This window comes from Nyctereutes procyonoides, unplaced genomic scaffold (genome assembly GCF_905146905.1).
Source record: "Nyctereutes procyonoides isolate TBG_1078 unplaced genomic scaffold, NYPRO_anot_genome, whole genome shotgun sequence".
Taxonomy (NCBI): domain Eukaryota; kingdom Metazoa; phylum Chordata; class Mammalia; order Carnivora; family Canidae; genus Nyctereutes; species Nyctereutes procyonoides.
In genome coordinates, this window is record NW_026575082.1 from 871204 (window position 1) to 887107 (window position 15904).

Genomic DNA, 15904 nt, shown 5'->3' on the forward strand with positions numbered 1-15904 from the left:
TGAGCTATTGTAATATGTCCTAACACTTAAACTATAATGTCATCACTTAGGAGACAAGTGAAAAAGATATTGGCATTTATAAGAGATTGATGAAAATTAGTTCTAAAGCATTAATTTCTCTTAATACCACTAAAAGAATTGTGTGCATTCAGGAGATATTTGATCTGAATTAAGAAACTGATGAAGCCATTGATTAATTGGAATTTAAGCCATCAGTCCCCAGATCCATCAACAGCTTCATCTGCATTCTAAACAAGCAGAAGCTGGCCCCACAGAAGGCCCTGTGTTAATACACAGTCAATATGACACCACAGAGACTCCCTGAGTTGCAACTGTCCAAACTTGGACACACCACACAGATTTAACACTTTTATGCTGGCTAAGGCTTGAAGATTTTTATTTTATTTTAATAGATAATGTACTATCAGATTCTCCTGAACTAAAACTGACAAGTAGTAAAATAATATCAATAGCGTTAGCAGGTAAACAATCCTGAATATGTGTACTTTTGAAAACGAGACAATTAAAAAACTTAAAATAATCACTTAAGTCACAGAAACAGAATTTCTAAAGCTAAGAATTCCTGATTTAAAGCAATATTATGACATATTTTATCCAGCAGGGAAGGTATTTGTCTATTTTATAAAAAAGAATAAGAGCATGAAATAGCAATCTAACATTTTAGTGTCTGTATATCTGTAATCAGTGATAGTTTTAACAATTTAAATTTGATAGAAAAAAATAATAAAACTAAGAAATATAATAGAACTGTAAGCTTAAACAGACTATAATAAGGTCTAAGTCAGATCCAATAATAATCTACCAGGAATATATGAAACAATAAAAATAATTAGCATACATGCACATTATGTACATTTTTTTAGGGAACAAGGTGATAATTCTTAAGAATCTCAGTGAGATCCAGGACCTCCAAAAGACTGATTATTATTACACTACCACATGTCCCTACAACATGAAACCCAAGGGAAAACTAGAGGGAAAGAAAATGTTTTTAAAAATCATCAGTTTAGATAGAATGTCCTTTACACAAAGCTAACATAATAAAGAGTATCTTGTTAGTGCTTAATGCTTGAATATTCTATTTATGTGTTGCTGCTGTAAGTCACTCAAAGGCTGAAGAACGTAAACTGCTGTTAGTCACATCTTCAACAAGGCATTCATATTGTCCAGCCCTCAGACTCCTCCTCTACAAAATGGACAGTTCTCATCATCTTCCAGCTTTAAAGTGGTTATTTTTCATCTTTTATCTCCTAACACAACCTGTATTTCTTTTTAAGTTAATTATCTGTGTATTTCCATATTCAGGTTCATTTCTACCACAGTCATTAAAAGGTCAATTAATATAAAACCATCTCTCAAACGTAAACATTTTTGCTATTCATTACACTGAATACATTTAGAAACAAAGACAAACAAATCTTAAACAAATAGGTGATGTAAACAGGGATGACAGTGTTAAAAAAAAATCTCTGAAAATCCACTCCGTAATTTTGAGACCATCAGTAAAAAAATCATCAAAGGCAACCTTTTCAGAATTCTGGAGAATAATCAAAGACTTGCAACAGTCTCAGGTGCATTTATTCAAGAAACACGGCTAAATCGAGCTGAGTGAGAGTGAGCTGTGTAGTGTTCTGTCTTCTCCCACTCCCAAACCCTCTTCCCCCTAAGCCTATGGTTCCACGGTGACTGAGAAAACTGAAATTCTAGCAGCCACTGATGGGGACAAATCAGGGCTGGGCTCCTCAAATCCATGTCCAGAGAACTGTAATCACTTGACCAATTAGGGCTTTGCCTGGATTTGACCTTACCCAGAGCACATATATCAACAACAGTGTTTTCTCTGGACTGTTCATCAGAAAACTATCAGTAGCAACTGTTTAACATCACAGCTACTTCAGCTGGTGACAGAACTGTGGTAAACAAGGTGACCAAAAAATTTAAAAGAAAATCTAGAAAATCAGACGATGTAAAGGAGGCTCTGACAAATCCTAACACATTCCTGGGAGCCCAGAAGCCACCTGCCTGTGCAGAGCTGCACATATGCCCAGGAACACCTAAAGGGTCTTCATGTCTCATGCCAGTGACCTTGAGGCTCTATATAAGCAAGAAGTGAAAGCAAGGCAGAGCTGTCCACTGCGGCCATAGCACTGCAGATGTTAAGGGAACATGAGCTACTATTAAAGATAAACCTTGCAGTTTGGGTACTTAAATATCTCCCTTATAGAATCACTTGGTAATGGGAGAGGAGAGAGCTCTGTTCCACACAGTCATTCATGAACCCAGGCTGAAGAGCAGCTTCTAAGATTACCCTACTCATGGACACTAAACTGACACTGGGAAGGAAAGAGTCAACAGCTACAAAAGAGGTTAAAACTAGGCCTGGAAGTGGCACACAAGACTGTCAGCTGTCTTCCTTTGGCCAGACCTCAGCACACCAGCCTCAGCGCACCTCCTTTGGCGAGACCTCAATGTACCAGCCCAATCTAACAGAAAAGGGAGTCTAGTTGTATTTCTGAGAAGAAAGAGAAATGGACTGCAAGAGGAGCTCTGCAGTCTGCTCCACAGGAAGAAGAAAACCTCTGATCAGTAAAACAATACATAAAGTACATCAAGCAGGGCAGCCCGGGTGGCTCAGCGGTTTAGCGCCGACTTCAGCCCACGGCCTGATCCTGGGGTCCCAGGAACAAGTCCCACGTCAGGCACCCTGCATGGAGCCTGCTTCTCCCTCTGCCTGTGTCTCTGCCTCTCTCTCTCTCTCTCTCTCTCTCTCTCTCTCTGTGTGTGTGTGTGTCTCTCATGAATAAATAAATAAAATCTTTAAAAAAACAAAAAAGGACATTAAGCATATTGATTATTAGGTGTAGCTGAACTCTTCTGTTAATGGCAGCCTCATCTTAAAATGTAAATAACCATAACTATAGTTGATGAAAAAACATTTTTCTTTCTCATGACTTAAAATGTCCTTTGGAAAAAATGCTGTTTATATATGGAGAAAAGGCTAAATTAACAACTCTAGCACCTGATGGCTCAGTTGGAAGAATATGTGATTCTTGATCTCAGGGTCATGAGTTCAAGCCCCATATTGGGTGTAAAGATTATTTAAAAATTAAAAAAAAAAATAAAATAAATTAACAACTCTAAAATTTAACTTTGCCATTTCTAGAGTTTTCACACTACAAATAATAAGACATATATATTGAGCTTCCAATCTGAGCTTCCTAGAAAAATATTGTCCATTTATTCAACAAAGTCAGAAATGCAACACAGAAGGAACTTGGGTATTACTTGATAAACCTCTCTCTCTCTTTTTTTAAAGATTTATTTATTCATGACAGATACAGAGAGAAAGGAAGAGACATAGGTAGAGGGAAAAGCAGGCTCCCTGCAGGGAGCCTGATGCGGGACTCAATCCCAGGACTTCGGGATCATGCCCTGAGCCAAAGGCAGATGCTCAACTGCTTGAGCTACCCAGGTGCCTCACCTCTCATCATTTTAGACGTTATGAAAATGCGTGACCATGTATCTAGGTCACATAATTAAGAACTGACCTAAGCAGACTAGACTTTAGGTTTCCTGATTTCCAACACACAGTTCTTTTCCTTGACCACATGAGGCTTCCATCTCATTACCCCCTTTCCACCTTCTTCTTACTGGTGAAAGCTCAGGTCATATAAATATCATTTACCCTGTGAAACCCACTCACCTAAGCAAATTGTCTGTTTCCTCTCCTGTTACCCCCACCCGTCTTATAACTCTTAAAAGTATCTATATAATCAGAGTATTACTGTCAATGTATGTATATCCATACATAAGTAGATCATGACCTCTTTGAAGGGAAAAATTCAGTCCCATTCCCTTTGTATCTGATGCAACAAGTAATATCTGGCACAAAAACAAAACAAAACAAAACAAAAAGTAATACCTGGCACAAAGTAAGTGGTAAATAAATTTTTGCTGAATTAATAAAACTGAAAATACAGAATAGCAATCAAATTTTGAGCAACATCACCATTTAATTACTTGGATATCAATACAGCTTTGAATGAAAACACTCATTTGATATAAAGGTTGTGATAGGACCGTATTTTTTAAAACAAATATTTACAGTAAAGATCACCATTTTAAATATCAACAGTAAAATGTGATTCAGGATTAACGAATTCAATGTATCATCATTTGAAGAAAACTTTTATAAGAATAAATTTAACTTTACCTTTCAAAATGAAAATTAAACTAAAATACTAAATGACCAGCAATTTAAATACAAATAAAAATACCTGCTTTTTCTGATGTCCTAAGAAATACCATGTCCGATGGAATTCTTTGATTCTGCAGAGAGTAATATAAAACACTAATTATATATATGTAAGCTTATAAAGTAATACAATTTCATTACAAAGCAGAAATAGCTAGTAAAAATAAAAAAGTGAGAATTAAAATTTATGAAGCAATGAACATTAATTTGTATAATTTATATTTAAATTCATTTTTTAGTTGAATTTCTTTACAATTCTCTCTCATTAACAAACCATGAAATGGCATTTGGGATGACCTGAAAACTGCTCCATTTATGAAAAATGATAAATATTGCCTCTTCTGTGTCCTCTTTGTTAACTGAACTCATACATACAGTATAGCGATTTTAGTCCTATAAAAAATTATGCCCCCTCCCTATTAGATTAAATAACCCTACAAAGTGAGAACAGAATTCCTCCAAAGCCTAACACAAAACAGAACATACCATAAATAAAACATTTACTCAACGGTGAACAAAGGAATAAATGTACAACTGAGCAAACAAACAAAAAAAATAAGCCCTACAAATTTGAGAGAGACTCTTTTATCAAGCAGAGAAGGACAAAAAACTTAAAGGTACTTACAAGCATATAAGCTTATATGAGTATTTGCTATCCATACATTTATTTAATCATTACTAATAATTTTGTCAATTGGAAAAGCTGTATCAAACTAAAGAAAAAATATATGGTAAGAACACATCACAGAATTTCATGAAGTACTTGTATTTTTTGAGAACTAAGTAAAGATTTACCCACACATGATAAATGGATTACTTGTCAATAACCAAGCAATAAAAACAAATATAAGTCATTCAAGGTGAAAATGATATGTTGTGGGCCAAAGCTATCTCTTTCTAACAAGAAGGATCAATTATTAATATCTAAAGAACTCATAGGTCAAAAAAGAAAGCATAATATAATTTAGAAAATATTTTTAACTGAATGATAACAAAAACTCAACATAGCAAAGTGTGTGAAACCATTCTGCCAAAGCCAAAGAAAAATGTTGAGGAAAAGAGATAAAAATAAACGCACACAATATATAACGGAAGCTAAAAATACAAGCTAAATATCCACTTGAAAGTAAGGGGAAAAAAAGCCAATGAACCCCAAAGAAAGTACGAGGATATAAGCAAATACTAAAACAAAAATTAGTGACACAGAAAATAAGTATATACATACAAGTAATGGACAGCAAGAAAGTATTTTTTAAATATGCCCATTTCACTAGTAAGAAAAACTAAGGTTAGACTATAACTAACAAAAGACAAGCAAGTCAAGTTCTCTAAACGAAAACTATCAAGCATTACTGAAAGAAGTTAAATAAAACCTAGAGAACACATCATGTCCTAAAATCAGGATGCAAAGATGTCTGTCATGTGCCCATCAATTGACCTATATATTTAACATAAACCCAATCAAAATCTTAACATGTTTTTTGGGAGGAATTGACAAGGTATTCCTAATATTTACAGGGAAATCCAAAGGCCAAGCATGAGTAAGACAAATGTGAGAAACACAGAAGGCTGGCTAAGTCTACAATATACCAAAACTAAAATATTAAACTAGAACAGTGAAGGCAAGATGGCATTTCATTAAGATAGGTAATTATAGGGCAGCCCTGGTGGCTCAGTGGTTTAGCGCTGCCTTCAGCCCAGGGTGTGATCCTGGAGACCCGGGATCAAGTCCCATGTCAGGCTCCCAGCATGGAGCCTGTTTCTCCCTCTGCTAGTGTCTCTGCCTCTCTCTCTCTCTGATGAATAAATAAATAAAATCTTAAAAAAAAAGATAGGTAATTATAAGCAATGTAAACATAGAGATCCAGAAGGGAGGTCCACATGAAAATGGATACTGGATTAATGAGAAAGGTGCCACTGCAGAGCAGTGACAGAATTATCCTTTAACTAAACAGTGTTGAGAAACTTCGATATATACAGGAGATGACAGGAGATAACAAATGCTACATCTCTGTATCAATCAAAACATAAGAATCTATGCCAAATGAATTCTCCTTCTAAATGTCAAAGTCAAAACAATAAAGCCCTAAAAATATTATAGAATATTTTCATGGCTTTTTGGTAGGGAATATTTCTTCCCCACCAAACCTAAAAAGACTCCACCTTCTCCACAACCAAAAATTTAAAAAAACAAAAAACCCCAACGATAAATGAAAAGATTAATAAAGTGGACTTCATCAAAATTAAGAAGATCTGTTCAGGGGCAGCCCGGGTGGCTCAGCAGTTTAGCGCCGCCTTCAGCCCAGGGCCTGATCCTGGAGACCCGGGATCGAGTCCCATGTGGGGCTCCCCACATGGAGTCTGCTTCTCCCTCTGCCTATGTCTCTGCCATTCTCTCTCTCTCTCTCTCTCTCTGTCTCTCATGAATAAATAAAATCTTTTTTAAAATTTTTTTAAAAAAGAAACTCCCAGCCAGAATATATAAAGGCCTATAAACTGTTAAGAAAAGAAGGGATAACTTAGAAGAAAAATGCGAAGTGATTTTAACAGGCTCTTTCCAAATAAAGAGATTCTCAAAATTGGGACGCCTGTGTGGCTCAGTGATCGAGCGTCTGCCTTTGGCTCAGGGCATGATCCAGGAGTCCCATGATCCAGGAGTCCCAGGATCCTGCATGGAGACTGCTTCTCCCTCTGCCTGTGTCTCTGCCTCTCTCTCTAGGTCTTTCATGAATGAATAAATAAAATCTTTAAAAAAAAAACAAAAAAAAAAAGATTCTCAAAATCATGTGAAAAGGTGTCCAACCTTATTACTTTTCAAGAAAAGGTATGTTAAAACCACAACTACTACATACATATTGGAGATGCTAAATTAAAAAGGCAGACAATGCCAACTGTTGGGAAACATGAAGCAACAGGAACTCTTACACACCGATTAGAATCTAATTTTGTTCACAACCTTACAAAATCATTTGCAGTACCTACTAAAGTGGCGCATCACATACCCCAAAATCCAACAACTCTACTCTTTAAGTATATATACGATAGCAATGTGTGCTCAAATGAGCCAAAAGGCATGAGTCCAGTATGACATGTTACTATCACTTCTGATAGGCAAAACAAATAAGCCACCACCAGAATGGATAAAAGACAAAATGAACGAATTATGGCTATACACAACAAAATGGAAGAATCTCACAAACAGTAGTGGGTCAAAAGAAAAGTACCCACCTAAATACACACTTCTTGAAAAGCAACTACTCACAAACTCAATTCTGAATTTATGCCAGTTCTATGCTGTCTAGGTCACTATAACTCTGAATAAAGTTTTAATGGAGAAGTATGAATACTATAATTTTATCCATCTTTTTCAAAACCATTTTCACTATTCTGGGTCCCTTGTATTTCCACATGAATTTTTAAATTGGCTTCTCAATTTCTGCGAAGAAGTCAGCTGGGATGTTGAGAGGGATAGCACCGAATATGCAGATCAATGTGGGGAGTACTGCCATTTTAACAATATTAGTACTTCTAATCCATGAACATAGGATGTCGGGACACCTGGGTGGCTCAGCGGTTGAGCATCTGCCTTCAGCTCAGGGTGTGATTCTTGGATCCTGGGATCTAGTCCCACATCGGGTTCCCCACAGGGAGCCTGCTTCCCCCTCTGCCTATGTCTCTGCCTCTCTCATGAATAAATAAAATCTTAAAAAAAAATAGGAATGTCTCTCCATTTATGGAGGTCTTCTTTAGTATATTTCAACACTGCTTTGTTGTTTATTCTTAACAATAATTTAACTTATGAGTATTTTATCTTTTTTAACACTATAATGGATTTTTTTTCTTAATTTCACTTTCAGACCATTACTCTTTATTCTCTTCCCGTTTTATCTTTTGTGAAGCAGTCATAAATAAACTAGGTAACTTCAATCATTGGATACTTTCTATTTGTCCTTTCCTCAAGACAAGGAACCACACAGAAGAGACCTGTGTTTTATTAACATTATACAGCCTAGTATGATGTACAACTGTTTCTCTGACCCTCCCACCCATTCAGGATATATGGACTGTGTCTGATTTGGGGCTAGTATGGATAATGCAGGCATACGCATTCATGTATGGCCTTTTATGCCAACTTAAATTAACATTTTTTGTGTTAAAAAGTCCAAGAGTTCAACTGCTGGGTCGTATAATAATTGCATATTTAATTTTTTAGGAGACTAATGACTTTCTAGAATAAGTGTAACATTTGATAATCTCACCTAAAATGTATGAGTGATCTATTTTCTTCACATCACTGCTAGTTAGCATCTGGGGTTGTTATCAGTTTTCACGGTAGCCATTCACTCAGTGTGTCCTGATATTTCACTGGGTTTTTTTTTTTTTTTTAATTTATTTATGATAGTCATGGAGAGAGAGAGAGAGAGAGGCAGAGACACAGGCAGAGGGAGAAGCAGGCTCCATGCACCGGGAGCCCGATGTGGGATTCGATCCCGGGTCTCCAGGATCGCGCCCTGGGCCAAAGGCAGGCGCCAAACCGCTGCGCCACCCAGGGATCCCTTTCACTGGGTTTTAATCTGTGTTTACAGATTACTAATGACATGGAATATTTTCTCATGTGCTTATATTCCATCAGTAATCTTCTTTGGAGAAAAGTCTCTTCCATCTTCTACTCATTTTCTAATTTGATTTTTCTTTACTGTTGAATTTTTACATATTCTAGATGGTATAGTATGGTGGTAAGTATTTTCCTCACCTGTACCCTGTGTTTTCATTGCATCTTTCATAAGCACAAACTTTTAATTTTAATGAGATGCAACTTACCAGTTTTTTTTCTTTTATGAATTGTGCTTCTAGTGCCTGAGAACAATTTTTCAACACTAGATTCTGAATATTTTCTCCTTAATTTTTTTTTAAGTTTTTATACTTCGACAATTTTCATTTAAATCCATGATCCAGGGCAGCCCTGGAGGCGCAGCGGTTTAGCGCCACCTGCAGCCCAGGGTGTAATCCCTGGAGACCTGGGATCGAGTCCCACATCAGGCTCCCTGCATGGAGCCTGCTTCTCCCTCTGCCTGTGTCTCTGCCTCTCTCTCTCTGTGTGTCTCTCATGAATGAATAAATAAAATCTTTAAAAAAAATGAAAAAATCCATGATCCATTTTGTTCTTAAATTTTGTTAGTTAATATATAGTGCAACATTTGTTTCAGGAGTAGAATTCAGTGATTTCATCACTTAAATACAACACGCAGTGCTTATTCCAACAAGTGCCTCTTTAATGCTCATCACCCATCTAAGTCCATCCACCTCCCTCCATCAACCTTTAGTTTGTTCTCTGTAGGTCAGAATCACTTATGGCTTGTTTCCCTCTCTCCTGTTTTTCTTTTCCCTTTCCCAACGTTCATCTGTTTTCTTAAATTCCACACAAGTGAGATTACATGGTATTTGTCTTTCTCTGACAGCCCAAATGTCCATTGACTGATGAATGGATAAAGATGGAGTGTGTGTGTGTGTGTGTGTGTGTGTATACACACAAACAGAATACTACTCAGCTATCAGGAAGAATGAAATCTTGACATTTGCAATGATGTGGATGGAGCCAGAAGGTATCATGCTGAGTGAAATAAGTTAGAAAAAGACAAATTCCATGATCCATTTTTATTGAATATCTATATAAAGCATAACATTTAGAGTAGGTTAATTTTTTTTAACCCATGTATGTCTACTAGCTCCAGCCTCATTTGTTGAAAAGGCTAACCTTTCTCCATTTTAATTGCTTTTGCACTTCATCAAAAATCACTTGAGCATCTGTGTATATCTATTTCTGGGTCCTCTGCAATGTTCCACTGACCTTTGTTTCTACTCTTCTTACACAGTGTTAATAACTATAGCTACATAGCATTCCATAACATCAGGAAGTGATCCCTCTCACTTTTTCCTTCTTGTCAAGACTGTTTTTGCCATTTTAGCCTTTACAAATTAGTTTTAGAATAAGCTTATTTTGTCTAAAAAAATAAAAACAAAACCTTGCTGAGATTTTAATGGGAATTGTATTAAACCTATATTCAATTTTAGGAAAACCAAAATGTTCCAACCCAAGACTAGAGTGTCATTTCATTACTTTCATGAGCACACTGTTATTTTTAGCATACCTACGATTTTGTTTTCATAGTAGGGACTATAAGAGTACTTCAGTTTTTATTTGTTTCCACATGTTGGAAATGGGATTGGTTTTTGAGTGGTGACCTTGTAATTTGCCACTTTGCTGAACCTACTCATTATCATTAGTTCAGGAGGTTTTTCATAGGTTCCTTGGAATTGTCTATGTACATAATCATGTCATCTACAAACAGGGACATTCTTATTTCTTCCTTTCCAATCTGAATTCCTTTTATTTCCTTTACTTGTCTTATTCTATGTAGCTAGAAATGTTAGCTGAATTAAGAGTGGCAAGAACAAACATCCTTGATTTACTCCCAATCTGAAAGAGAGGCATTCAGAATTTCACCATTAAATATGATGTTGGCTGTTATGTTTTTACAGAAGCTTTTTAAGCATAATTAAGGCAATTATCATCTAATCCAAAACTGTGGAGAGTTTTTATCATGAATGGGTCTTAGATGTAGTCAAATGTTTTTCCTTCATCAGCTGGTATGATCATCTAATTTTTAGTCTGTCATAGTGTGGATGACACTGGGTGATTTTAGAATGTTGAACTAGCCTTCAGTACTCTGAATAAGCTCCACTTTGTCATGATATAGCATTTTCTATATATATTGCTGTTATCAATTGGCAATTATTAAAAAAATTTTTTTGTCTATATTCATGAGGGATATTTGTGGATTTCTTTTGTTATGTTTTGTCTTGTGCTGGTATGAGGACAGTAACTAGACTCCTTTTTTCTTTTTTTAAGATTTATTTATTTATTCATGAGAGACTGAGAGAGAGAGCGGCAGAGACCTAAGCAGAGGGAGAAGCAGGCTCCCTGCAGGGAGCCTGATGTGGGACTCAACCCGGGATCCTGAGATCATGCCTTGAGCTGAAGGCAAACACTCAACCACTGAGTCACCCAGGCATCCCTAGTAACTGGACTCCTAACATAGGCTAGGCAGTGTTCCATCCTCAACTATTTTCTGGAAACTGCTGTGCAAAAATGACACTAAATCTTCTTTAGAGGTCTCAAGGAATTCTTCAATGAAAATATCTGGACCTAGATAATTCCTTCTTGGAAATTTTAAATTGCTCATTCCATTTCCTTACTGTTTGTAGAACCATTCCTATTATCTGTTTCATTTTGACTGGGTTTGGATAGTTTGTGATTTGGGAAGAACTGGTCCATCACCTAAGCGGGTGTATAGACTAGAGTGCAGCTGTTAGTGGTATTCCGTAGTGACCATTTCAATGGCTCAGAAGGAGCAGTAATGTCTCCTCTGTCATTCCTGAGATTGGTGATTGCTTTTGCTTTCACTGATTTGTTATCTTGTCTTCCTATTTTCAATTCCATTGATCTGCTCTTACCTTTATTTCCTTCCTTCTGTGTGCATTGATTTAATTTTGCTCTTCTTCTTCTAGTTTCCTGAGCCAGGAACTTAGATTATTAAGTTGAGATCTTTACTTCTTTCTAATGTCAGCACTGACTACTATGAAATTCCTTTTCAGCACTGCCATACATGCATTCCATGTACTTTGTTGTATTTTCATTTTCATGCAGTTATGTATCTATTCACAAATCCTTATCCCACAACTAAAGTACACTGTTCACTTTCCACATATTTTAGAGTTCTCCTATTGCTGTGCTGTTATGAATTCCTAATTTGATTTTCTATGATGAAATAACATGCTATATGCTGTATGGTTTCAAATTCTTTTCAATTTTTTGAAGTTTTATGGATATGTTTTATCTTGGTGCATGTTCTGTGGACACTTGAAATAGAAGTATGCTCTCCTCCTATTTGGGAGAGTGGTCTGTAGATGTCAGATCTTGTTGGCTGATTCAGTGAGGATCTTCTCTGTCACTGCTGAGTTCCCACCTGGCACTTCTAACCAGAGAGTGGGGCTGAAGTTCTCACTCCTAATTTCTTTTCTTCAGCTCCAACAGTTTTTGATTCATGTATTTTGTGATTTCATTATTTGGTGAGTACAAATCAAGGATTATTTTGTCTTCTTGATGAATAACCCTGTTATCATTATGTGATGTCCCTCTTTATTTTTAGCCATTTTCTTGACTCTGAGCTATATTTCACTAAATATTAATTTGGCCCACCTACTTCTGATTAATTTTTTGTGGTGTATCTTTTCCATTTTATTCTTTTCCTTCATCCTATTTGTGTCACTGGATTTGAATTCCTTGTGAATGGCACATGGCTGGGTCTTTATCCACTCTGCCTATCTCAAGATTGGTATATTTAGACTATTCACAATAAAAGTAATTACTGACACATTAGCACATAAGTCTGCATCTATGATTTTCTGTTGATTTTCTCTGGTATTCATTCTTCAGTTCCAAATTTCTTACTTTTTTGTAGGTTACCTAAACTCTTTTCAGGAGTCCATCTTAGTATCTCAGACTGTATCTCTCTGCATATTTTTTGTAGTGTTTGTTTTGGGTATTAAAATACACATTGTAATATTTATTAAATTATTTAAAACATTTATTAAATTACCTCAAAAAAAAAAAAACACCTGTATAAAGACCTTTCAAAATCAGCTATTAAAAAAAACATGTTTAGGTTGAATAATGAAGGAGGACTCTCAAGTGTCACCTCCAATTCTGCTCTGCTTTGTGCCTACCTGGACTTCAGAGCTGATGTTAGGACCTGTAAGATGACCTGGACAACCTTCAACTTCTAAGTCTCTTCTTTCAAACAGTTACCCTACTTGACACATTCCACAAGTTATAATGTTTCAATTGACATGTTTTTCTAAAAATTTTAGATACTTCTTAGGAGGGTTCCTTGATAAGCCAGGAAACAATCTTCGGATTTTCTTTCTTTGTCCTGCATGCGTAATCTAACCTGGACTGTGCATACTTCTAGCCTACCACTTTTCAAGTGCATGTCAAAAGAGCTGCTTCTCCTAGGGAGAGTCAGAAGCTGCAAAAACAGGAGTTTACACACAGATCCCTTTTACATGAAAGCCCATTCTTCTCCCTTCCACTGTCCCAGGCTGCTGCCCTTCTGTTAGCTGTACAACTCTCAATACCTACAACACTGATCCAAATTGGGTCAGCACACTTTTAAATATCCATACAGCGACTACTGATATACTAAATTTTTCACATTAGGATACAGAATTAGAAGAGCTACCCTCCAACATAAAATCCACCATGGAAATACCCAAGCATTAATTTCTGAGTAGCAAGCAGTATGGTCAAATAACTGAGAAATTACTTTTCTGGTTAGTGGTGTTTCCAATATCTTCAAATAAGAGGTAAAAAAATAAAGCCATCTGCCACCATATTGTTGCTATTTCTTTATAAAGGTTGTATCAATCAGTAACTTTTATCACTACAAAAAACACAAAATTGGAGCACCTGAGTGGCTCAGTGGTTCAGCATCTGCCTTTGGCTCAGGATGTGATCCCGGTGTCCTGGGATAGGGAGCCTGCTTCTCCCTCTGCCTATGTCTCTGCCTCTTTCTCTGTATCTCTCATGAATAAACAGATAAAATCTTAAAAAAAAAAAAAAAGAAAGAAAAGAAAAACCACATAATTGGTTTAACAAATATAAATCTACTACTAAAAATGTATTGTTACACAGCAATTACTAGAAATTATGTCTAAAATTTCTAATACTTACGCTTCTTAGGTAACCAAAATTTGTGGAAAGTTTTTACAGGAAAATGGGTATAAAACTGAAAATATGGAAAAGTACATCAGGTACAGGGGCTACCTCTATTTTTTAGTTTACAACATTTCCTAATGATTAGTGAAAATATTTTAGAAGTCCTTCCCCTAGCTCTGCTACTATACACATGCTCGTTTACAATACTGATCTAGGGCTGGAGTACTTCACACTGCACTACCCATGTAGATACTACATTAAAGTAAAACCTTTACCTGGATGTCTACAAAGTGTCTACGGCATTCATCAATCTCTCACAGATGGAGTACACCTGGGAGGCCAGACAGAAGCTCAAGGGCAATGCCCATAGATCTAGATGTCTATCTCTCATATCCTTCTATATGACTGAAGAGATGAGCTCTTACGCTGTGGCCAAGAAGGGCTCACATGTTACTCAGTAAAAACAGGAGCACTGAAGGGTGCACCACTCCATCAACCTAGGCAGCAAAGGGAAGGAGAACGTGCATCAACAGCAGAGCAAGGGAAATGAGACAAAAGAATGATAAGGCCAAACAGTACGCCCTGGTTCACAAAGAGAGACTCTATATGCTCTTCAAACCCCCCTATCAACACCATACAACCTCTTACAAGGGAAACAAGAATTGCTGACACCAGGTCCCCGCCCATGAGGACATGCTGCTCCCGCTCCCATCTTCTCCTGGCAGGCCACTGTGAGCAGCCTGTGGAGCCAACCCCCTCTTTGTCCCCCACCAACTGACCCCACAGTAGACAGGAGTAAGGGAGGCCTCCAGCCAAAAGCTCATGGAACCAGGGCCCTGAACAACCCCCAAGTGAACTGGAGGTGATGGCCACCTGGCTGTCTGCAGCCCTGAGAAGGACCCGGAGAGAGGACCTACACCAAGCTATGCCCCAATTCCTGACCACAGAACCTGTGAGGTAATAAACACTCATATACAGCTCAACCATCTCTCTTGTTGGCATTTATCCTACAGAAACATGAGATGTATAAGGATGCACATAAAGCACTTTGTAATAGCAGAACACAGACACCATCTGAAAATCTAACCACAGATCAAAAGCTAATAACTTACAGTGTCCATACAACCAAATGCTATGTAAATGAGGTGCAAATCAATACATTCTATTTTCCTATTTTGTAAAATCAAACTAATATACCCCCAAACACTCTTTGTATACACTTACTGTATACAGAGAGATAAAGGGAGATAAAGCCCACTTTAGTCCTGAGGAGAAAGGCCTTCTTGTACCAACCATCCCCAGAAGGTGGCTCAAGCCGAGAACATGGCCTGCATGCCAGATGGCACCAAGGACTTGAACTATTCTCATAAGAGGCCTTATTACAACTTCTCATAAAACATTATTTTTAAAAAGTTGTTCAAGCACCTTCATAAAACATTATTTTTAAAAAGTTGTTCAAGCACCTTAAAAACAGAAAAAAAAGAGAAAAAGGAAGAAAACAAAGAGGCTGTCCATTCATTCACCATCACTCAGGAAAACCAGTGCATATGCAGAAGCACCTCTACCCACAGCAGACAGCCTGTGCAGGCACTCCCCAGGTCACTGCATGACTGCCACTCTGACACCAAGGGCTGCTCTTAATGGCTCTGTCCTGTATTGACCTAAGCTTTTTCTTTCTGATATTCTTGTACTTCCATTTAGCTTTCCTTCCTGAAGTTTCTAAACCCTAAGAATTAATATCCAATCATTGTAATATATCTATCTATAGAAGGTGGTTTTAGAAAATGAAACATATCCTATGATAACCAGGTTCTAACTAATATAATTCTTTTTTAAAAAAATTTATTTAT

General features: G+C 36.9%; 1 protein-coding gene across 5 annotated transcripts in view; it reads right to left on the reverse strand.

Moving 5' to 3' along the window:
• Positions 1–15904, reverse strand: part of LOC129514446 (probable phospholipid-transporting ATPase IIB) — a 242290-nt gene that overhangs the window by 165887 nt on the left and 60499 nt on the right. For 4 of the 5 annotated variants that reach the window (XM_055333020.1, XM_055333016.1, XM_055333017.1 and 1 more), the window contains exon 7: positions 4299–4350. The exons of the other annotated variant lie outside the window; for it this stretch is intronic. In XM_055333020.1, coding sequence (XP_055188995.1) covers positions 4299–4350 — 52 coding nt within the window. The remainder of the gene's footprint in view (positions 1–4298; positions 4351–15904) is intronic. 5 annotated transcript variants of the gene reach the window in all.